The 9,917-nt window shown below is 44.0% G+C and overlaps 1 protein-coding gene across 1 annotated transcript; it reads right to left on the reverse strand.

Annotated features, from left to right (window-relative positions):
- Positions 1 to 6,922: 6,922 nt before the first annotated feature.
- Positions 6,923 to 7,732, reverse strand: LOC131306993 (uncharacterized). The gene is made up of 2 exons (XM_058333424.1): positions 7,460 to 7,732; positions 6,923 to 7,330 (listed from the first exon to the last, which is right to left on the reverse strand). The coding sequence occupies exons 1-2, from the start codon at positions 7,730 to 7,732 to the stop codon at positions 6,923 to 6,925; spliced, it is 681 nt and encodes a 226-aa protein (XP_058189407.1).
- Positions 7,733 to 9,917: the final 2,185 nt, after the last annotated feature.

Raw genomic sequence — 9,917 nt, forward strand, 5'->3', positions numbered from 1 at the left:
ATTTTACATGACTTTTGATTCATTTGATGATTCCTCTTTGTGAATGCTACTTTGTATTGACACCCAGATTGCTCATGCCAAAGTTTGATTGCTTGGTTCAATTGAACTGTGAAAAAGGATTGAAAATTTTTCATGTCTTTTTGTTCGGGGTTTACCCATGTAGTAGCCCCCTGCCTTAGTGGATTGCCAAGGAAAAAGTGGAAATTCAATAAGGCAAAAGAATGGGTAAAGCAACAAAGAATTCCAAGCCCCATCGCGCAGGAGGGTCCTAAAGAATAAAAGGCTACGAGGATTTCTCATATGCAACTCCCGTGTTTTACATCACTTCATCTGTAGGTAACAAAATATTCCGAACGTAAAGTTAGGAGAACCAATTTCCCTAACGATCGAAAATTGGGTGAAAGTACCAAACCCGAAAGCAAACCAATATCTCGAACGAAGGATCATTAGGTAGAAGTGCCGGCAACCGAAGGCTAACCAATATCTTGAAGGAAAAATATTGGGTAGAAGTGCCTGATCCCGAAGGATGTAAAGCGGGCTAGATAGTATACCCAGCAAACCAAACATAAATCCAAAGAAACAATGAGAAAAGAAAAATACTTTCATTAAGATGATGCCTGAAGGCTTACAATCCGAACAAAAACAAAACGAAGAACAAAACAATGGAGAAGAAGAGGACGCCGAGGCTACCCATGGAACTTCCTAAGTTTTTGGGCATTCCAAGGGTTAGCGATCGGTGGACCATCCATCTCTACAAGTTTGTAAACGCCATGGCTGATCTTCTCGACTACTCAGTAGAGACCTTCGTTTGGATCCTTCAACTTAGTCAATTTAGCTACTTCGGTGACCATCCGAAGAACGAGATCACCAACATTGAACGGACAAACCCGAACATTCTTGTTGTAGCCCCTAGTGACTTCCTGCTAATATGCCGCATGCCGAAGATTAGCATTATCTCGAAGTTCTTCGGCGAAGTCTAACTCGGCACCCACAAGAGCGTTGTTGCTCACCGGATTGAAATTCTCCGTCCGAGCTATAGGAATCAAGGTGGATGAGGGGAGAACGATTACCATAAGCCATCGAGAACAGTGTTCGACTTGTAGACCTCCGAGGGGCAGTGTGATAGGACCACAAAACAAGAAGGAGCTTTTCGACCCATAATCCGAGCTTCTGATCTAAGAGACGCTTTAGCCCCCAAGTGATGGTCTTATTTGAGGCCCCTGGCCATTGCCTTGGGGATAAGCTACGGACGACTTGTGGATCGTGATATGGCGCTTCTTGTAAAAGGTCTTGATGGCTACTGCGACAAATTGGGAGCTGTTGTCTAAAAGGATCGCATAAAGTACACCAAACTTGGAGATGATGTGTTTCCAGATGAAACGTTCTACGTCCCTTGCAGTAGTATTGATCAACGGTGAAGCTTCCACCCACTTAGTGAACAAATCAGTGGCAGTGAGCATGTACTCAAATCCTCCAGGTGCCTTCGGCATTTTGCCGACAATGTCAAAAGCCCAGACCGCGAACAACCCTGGACTAATGATCATTTTAAAAGGGAAGACAGGTTGGTGGATGAGGGATGCTTGCTTCTGACACCGAACACAACGCTTCACATAATCTTCGAACTGCTTGACCATCTTTAACCACCAATAGCCTTGTGTCAGCGCTCGTTGGGCCATGGTTCATCCTCCCAAATGTGCTCCACAGCTGCCCAAATAAAGCTCGTCCAAGACACCCTCCAATTGATCCTCATAAACAACACACAAATCAGGACATGTGAATGTCCTTCAGTACAAATTATCATTCGGATCCAAGAAATAGTTGGCATCTCGGCAATGGACTTTGTGTGCTTCACGTCTGTTCGGTGGAAGAACTTGATTTTTCAAGTAGGAAATTATCAGATCCATCTGGCTTGGACCAATCGCCAATACCAAACACATGGAGGGTTTGAAGCTTGAAGATTCTACTTTGTCAAAGACAATTGAACGACTGCCCGAGGTCCTATCTACCAAAGCAAGACCTGCCAAGGCGTCAGCATGAGCATTTTGTTCCCGAGCAATCTACTCCACTTTTACGAAGCCAAATCTTTTGAAAAGGGCCAAAACATGACTAACGTAAGCATTCATATGCTCGTCTTTAGCCTGGTAGTCGTCGTTTAGATGACCCACAAGCAGCCTAGAGTTGCAAAATACGTGAACTGAGTCTACATCCATCCGACGGGCGAGTTGTAGTCTGTCAATGAAAGCTTCATATTCAACTTCATTGTTCGTCGTGGGGTATCCAATGGAAACCACACTCTCGTGAACAGTTCCACCTGGAGACACTAGTACAATGCCAACCTCTGCTCCATTGACGTTCGAAGCCCCGTCAACTGTCATCCTCCAAGCATCTCCCGAAAAGAATTTACACTCCTTCTTAGGCTTCTTATTGCCCTAAGTGTACCAAGCTCGAAGGGATTCTTGGGGAGGATTGTTCCATTCGGTTAGGGTCTCTTGGTCGACCAATTGTGCGTCTTCTTCAGCAGCTGCCAAGGCATTGGCTTCATCTTGTAATCCTGGAGTGAGTTCGACAAAAAAGTCTGCCAAAGCCTGGCCTTTGACGACTGTCCGAGGCTCAAACTGATGTCGAAATTGGCCAGGTCTTGAGAAAACTTCAAGATCTTACTTGATGAGTCTGTTTTCCGAAGAACGACCTTGAGAGGAAACTCAGTAAGGACCACAATCCCATGGTATTTAAAGTAAGGCAAGAGGCTCATCTTAGCTGAAACAAGAGCCAATGCCAACTTTTTCATAGGCAAATACCTAGTCTGAGAGTCCATCACTGTTTTGTTGGAAACAAAAAATTGGTAAATGCTCTAGCCCTTCCTTTTGAACAAGAACTGCGCTCGTAGCATGATTCAAGACAGCAAGGTAGAGGTATAAATCTTCTTCGGCAAGGGGTGTGACGAGGAGTGGAGTGTGGAAAAGGTAATCCTTTAATAATTGCAAAGCCAACTCACACGACTCGTTCCACACGAACCTGCGTCGGCTGGTCTTGATTGCTTGGAAGAAGGGTCGGTAGAGATCTCCCGAGCATCTAATAAACCGATTCAATGCAGCCATCATTCCCATGAGTCGTTGCACTTCTTTAATAGTAGTTGGAGCTCAAAGATTCTACACAGCTATGAGTTGCGTCAGATCAGCTTCTATTCCTCGGAGTCTCACCATGTATCCAAGGAATTTGCCCGATCCTACTCCAAACGCACACTTCTCAACATTCAAACGAAGCTTATGCTCTTTCAGGATTGCAAAACTTTCTCCCAAGTCCCGAAGATGATCTACGCCGAGCTTGCTCTTGTAGACCATGTCATCTATGTATGCCTCCATTGTTTTTCGGAGCTCACCAGGGAATATCTTGGTAACCGTCCTCTGAAAAGTAGCCCTGGCCTTCTTCAATCTGAATGGAACGACATTGTAACAATATATCCCGCGAGGAGAAATGAAAGCCGTCTTCTCCTGATCTTCCTTTGCCAAGACAATCTGGTGGTAACCTCAGTAGGCATCTATAAAGCTCAGTCGTTCATAACCCACAGTTGCATCCACCATTAGCTCGATCCGAGGAAGAGGAAAGCGATCCATCAAACAGGCATTGTTGAGGTTTATATAGTCAACGTAAACTCTTAACTTACCATTCTTTTTCGGAACGACGACAGGGTTAGCGAGCCAAGTTGGGTATAGAATCACCCGAATTGCTCTAGCCTTCAGCAATTGATCTACTTTTGCCATCACTGTCTCTACGTACACAGTCGCCGAGCGTCGGACCTTCTGCACCGTCGATTTTTTGCTCGGATCGATGTTGAGCCAATGAAAGGCGAACGAGGGATCCACGCTCGGTATTTCCTGCAAAGTCGAAGCAAATACTTCAATGTTTTCCTTAAGGAAATTTAACATCTCCATATGCGTCAGATCAGCTTCTATTCCTCGGAGTCTCACCATGTATCCAAGGAATTTGCCCGATCCTACTCCAAACGCACACTTCTCAACATTCAAACGAAGCTTATGCTCTTTCAGGATTGCAAAACTTTCTCCCAAGTCCCGAAGATGATCTACGCCGAGCTTGCTCTTGTAGACCATGTCATCTATGTATGCCTCCATTGTTTTTCGGAGCTCACCAGGGAATATCTTGGTAACCGTCCTCTGAAAAGTAGCCCTGGCCTTCTTCAATCTGAATGGAACGACATTGTAACAATATATCCCGCGAGGAGAAATGAAAGCCGTCTTCTCCTGATCTTCCTTTGCCAAGACAATCTGGTGGTAACCTCAGTAGGCATCTATAAAGCTCAGTCGTTCATAACCCACAGTTGCATCCACCATTAGCTCGATCCGAGGAAGAGGAAAGCGATCCATCAAACAGGCATTGTTGAGGTTTATATAGTCAACGTAAACTCTTAACTTACCATTCTTTTTCGGAACGACGACAGGGTTAGCGAGCCAAGTTGGGTATAGAATCACCCGAATTGCTCTAGCCTTCAGCAATTGATCTACTTTTGCCATCACTGTCTCTACGTACACAGCCGCCGAGCGTCGGACCTTCTGCACCGTCGATTTTTTGCTCGGATCGATGTTGAGCCAATGAAAGGCGAACGAGGGATCCACGCTCGGTATTTCCTGCAAAGTCGAAGCAAATACTTCAATGTTTTCCTTAAGGAAATTTAACATCTCCATATGCTCGGTTTCATCTAGGGAACTGCCGACAAGAAAATATCGTCCTCCATCTTCAGTAATTGGCATTCTCATAAGCTCATCGGTTGATCGTTGCTAGGCGGGCAAACATACATCCTCAAGCATAGGAATATCAACTATTTCTACACATTGTACTTCAAGAAAGCTTAGCTTATTTCTACACATTGTACTTCGAGCAAGCCAAGAAAGCTTGGCTTGTTTCTACACATTGTACTTTGAGAAAGCTTGGCTTATTTCTACACATTGTACTTCGAGCAAGCCAAGAAAGCTTGGCTTGTTTCTACACATTGTACTTCGAGAAAGCTTGGCTTGTTCGTCACTATACTGATATAACATTTTTTGGACTAGACTTGATCCCCATGAAGGCTCTCTTGTCGACCATTCCATCCAACGAACTTCATGACCTGGTGTAGGGTTGAGGCGACTGCCTTCATTCCATGTAGCCAGGCTCGGCCGAGAATGACGTTGTAGGGGCTTAGAGAATCGACCACCATAAACTCAACATCAATCACTCAAGAACCGGCTTGCACGGGAAGGGTTATTAAACCGAGTGGCCAGATGGGGGCGCCAATGAAGCTAACGAGCAGAGTGGTTGTTGTCTGAAGTTGATCAAGACAAAGTCCAAGGCTCTTGAATGTCAAGGAGAACATTACTTCAGTCGAGCTTCCCTAGTTGACCAACACTCGTTGAACGGTGGATTTGACAACAGTAATGGTGATGACAAAGGCATCAATATAAGGCAACTGTACTCCGTTGAAGTCTTCAGAGGTAAAGGTTATAGGTCCTTCGAAGTTTGGATCCACCCACTTTCGCTTCGTTGAGGTGTTGTTTGACCGATTCCTAGACCTAAAATAATGGGTTGCCCCAAGCATAGGGCTGAGATCGATGTAGCACAATACCCGGTAAGACCGGAGTCGAATCCACTAAGGACGGTGAAGTGTATGCTGTAGAACCTCGGGTTGTAGTATTAAAGTTAGCTCTTAGGTAGCCACCCCTTGTCTTTTAGTAGATTAACTAACTAATATTAACAGATAGCTTGCTTAAATGATAAAAATGAGAGGCACAGTCATAAGTAATTCGGTGCTCGCTATCCAATCAGAATCAATTCGCTTTTCAAGGTTCAAAAAACGGTTAAATTTTAGGGAGAATTAGAAAATTCGAAGGATGCGAATCCTAAAGTTGTCGGTCCCGTACACAGTGGCGAAAAAGTTTTGGTCCCCCGTTCTCACTCACATGAGTCCCGGCAATGCCTCGGATTTGTCCAACGGACGTAGTTTTCACCAACTAAAATTATGTAATTAAATTAATATACGAAAAAAAATTGCGAGACGAATCCTAATTGGGTTGCGGTGCGCCTTTACCCAATGACCAAATCTCAGAAAAATTACTCACTCATTATTAAAAATAAAACGAATAAAACCCTAGAATTAATCATGTTTTTTTAACAGAGAAAGAAAATAAATGGAAGATAATAACTAATTGAGTTCCAATGAACAACTTTAATTAAGAACAGAAATTAAAACTAGTTACCAGAGTGCGAGTAATTGAACAAAACTTAAAATAACTTGAAGAGAGTAAAAAAAATCAGAAAAGAATTAACAATATTCGAAACAAAGAATCACAGTCCTGTTCTTTGTTTTCTGTCGATTCATGTGTGTTACCCAAGAAGATATCACCGCAGCTTCTGTTCTTTGTTTCATCCGTAAAAGAAAACTACTGAAAAATAAATAAATAAATCATCATCCTCGCAGCCCCTGTCCTTCGTCCTTTTATAAGTGATAGAAGTGTCGACCTATTTTTTTCAATTTTCTTCTGAGTGGGCTCCAAGGCTACTTCCAAATATGGTGGGCCATGCCCACAACCGAGAGAAACTGACTTGGGCTTCCTAATTCTTTTTCTTTTCTTTTCTTAGTCCAAGACTAAGTCAAAATTAGGAATAAAGAATGGTTGCTCTTTGGGCCCACCAATATAACATGTATAACTTCTATTCTTCTGCTGCCAATTACACCTTCACAATCACGTGCACAATTGGAACATTTTTAAGGCCCAATTCTTGAAGCTCTAGCCAGGACCTGGAATGTATTTTTAATGTATTCTCCAAAATTCCTACAATACAAAAATCAAGCATTAAACACCAAGTAATAAAATAAATAGACTCAGCAATGATAAATTAGGAAGCACTTATGTGAACATTTACGCACCTATCAGGTGCCAATGTTGCAAACAGACAAAGCAGCGATGGCTCTATCGATTTCAGACCAGAGATCATCCGCTCGTCCTTCAAAGACAAGACCTTGGATGACTCCAACAATGTTTCCAATGATCGGCTGTGGGGGGGAAAGCGGGTTCTTCCGAGTATCAATCCAAGGATTGAGATGCCCAGCTGCGGCAAGTTCCTCCAGGTATCGCTTGAATGGTTGACACTGTGTAGTGTAGTGCCCACGCTCTTTGTGATACGTGCACATCCTGGGGCCATTTCCTATAGTCCCCATAAATCCTATCGGCCAAATGAAGAATGGTAGCTGGCTTATGATACCCAAGAGTTTGTAAGTTGGTTTGGTGAAGGCTGTTCGCTCGGCCACATGCTCGTCTGGCCTTGGTTCCCGCCTTGCCTGCTGCCACGGTTGTTGTTGTTGAGGGTGCTATAGAGGTTGGTTTTTGTTGTTTGGTTTGCTAGTTCCTTGGCTCGTGTTGCCTTGGCCACCCTGCCCTTGGTGAATGTTCGTCACCTGCTTCTATGCCATGACTGGGGTCTTAGAGAGTTCTGAGGCCTTTGGCACGTGGCGCTTGGCCACTGCTTCTTCATGAACACAATCCTTCTCGATAATGACCATGAGCTCTCCCATAGTTTTTGGTGGATTTCGAGACAGATCACAAAACATTGCCGAAGAAGGATCTAGTCCATTCATGAATGACTCGGCAACGCAATTAGGAATGAGATTGTAAACTTTCCAATATCGTTTGGTATACAACCAAGGAGTCTCTCCCGCCGTCCTTCTCATATTAACCAACATTGACAATGTCTTGGTTGGACATTGCTCATCATAAAACGCTTTGTAAACTCCAACTCCAGCTCGTTGAAGCATTTAATAGATTTGGGTTTAAACTGATTATACCATAACATGATTGGCTCGCTCAATGTGAAAGGGAAGATCTTACACATCAGAGCGTCAATGAAGTTGTGGAGGCTCATCGTCTGTCGGAATCGGTAGATGAACACGACTACGTCCTCGTTTGCTTCATAACGCTTGAGTTTCGGCATGATAAATCGACCCAGCAGTCGCTCTTACTGGATAGCGTCAACGAAGAGGGAAGCCTTAGCCTTTTTAAGCTTCGTATTGTCAACAGGCACGGGATCTGGTTAAACTGCGAGTTGCGGAATATCAACATGAGGCTCGGGAACCCTTCTGTGCTCTCGGTGATGGTGTCGCGGCTGTTCAACTCGTTCCCGATTTTGCTGACTGCCTCATCCCAATGGTTTTGGGGCCTCACCTTTTGAGCCCCCTAAACGAGCGTGATGGAGCTCGGTTCCTCCATCAACGGGTTGATATACAGTTGGCAAACCTGTGAGTTGATCATATAAAACGATCGTGTTGTTATGCTCTGAGCGTCTGTCCCTGCTTGACGTTCGGTGGTGGCCATAAGAATCAGTCGAGTGTCGTCCTTCATAATGACGTTCAGTCACTGATCTTAACTGCTCTGAACGTTCAGGATGGGCACTCGTGTTGGTATGCCGATGTGGGCAGCGTGCACGGAAAAAGAAGGGCAGATCGATGAGTGCGCTTCTTTGGCAGACGAGCGCTCAATTCAGAGTCGCCATTGGGTTTTGAAGGTTTGACACCCAAGGAACCGAACTTGAAACGCTTGCTACGCTGTTTGATTTGAAAAAGGTGAAGATCTGTCATAACCATATCTGGGTTCGGGAGCCAGGTTACTAGAGGGGAAGGGTTTTAAGGCACCCCTCTCGCCCCAATCCGAAGATCGGTCTCTACTTAGGCATTTGCGAAAATATTTGCGATTCTGTTTGATTAATCAATTCTTTAGCCAATTAGGGGCGGGGGAACAGTTTAATGGGATTAAAACTGTAACAATTTGCAGGATATGAATGATAGCATGAATGCAGTTAGTATAGGATGAGAACAGACTGCTGTGGGAGTTTAAACAAACTGGAAAGCCCCTGTTTTGGAGTGATATGCGCAGGAAGAAACCATCATGCACTAAACAAGTCACTGCATGCTGTTCACTCATGCGGGCACAACTCCAAGACACGCGCGCGCCGGTGAGCTCAAACCCACAGCTCTTATTCTCAAACCCTCTGGGCTCTGGAAGGACCAGTGCACACCCAGGACAAACCAAGCAATTTATAGGCAACGTAATATACAGTTCTAAGCAATGTTTAAAGGCTAACAAAACACCCCATAAACAGTGTGGGGACAAAATAACGACCTAAAGTCAAGCTACCCGTGCAAGGCCACTTGCTTGTCAGAGGCAGACTATCGCGCGATGGCCTCACTCTGGCGCGCGACGGTGTGTCAGGCGCACGATGGTCTGAGCCTTTTAACCAGTGTGTGGTTTACATATTTCTGGGTTCTGGGACAGGTCCAGAATAATCCCAGGGGTACTCAAAAACAACAGAAACACAAATTAACTATAAACAAACTGGCAGTTTCTAACAAAGGAAAGCAGTAAACTGGTTTTTAACATGCTTAACAGTGATCTATATATAAATAAATGCACAAAAATAGCAAGAAACCAATCCCCACTAATATAAAAGAGGCAGCAAGGGTTCTGTTTTGGGGGGCTTCTACACTTCGGCACATAACAAAGAACAGCGGCTGCAGTTGGGAGCCATGATTGGCTAAACTTCTTTGGCTAGGGCGACGAGGATACTTCTCCAAATAGTATGATTGTTTAGATTTTAAGGCTTTAAGGCTTTTTATTCAACAACAAATTGTATGACTTTGGATGATTCATAGTTTTTATGAAAGTTACTATTTTTTCGATTTATCTATTGTGTTTGTATTCGTAATATCAAGCACCGTCATACAATAATTTTCACTTCTCCGGGATAGTCTTTGATATAGACTATACGACATAAGATGGGTCATGCCGTTGGTTAAGTCCAGTGAGACGATCTGTGCGTGTTGAGATAGTCTATACTGAATACGAGTCTTGATTATATTATTGGTGACTCTCGAT

Source organism: Rhododendron vialii, chromosome 11a, assembly GCF_030253575.1.
Source record: "Rhododendron vialii isolate Sample 1 chromosome 11a, ASM3025357v1".
NCBI lineage: Eukaryota > Viridiplantae > Streptophyta > Magnoliopsida > Ericales > Ericaceae > Rhododendron > Rhododendron vialii.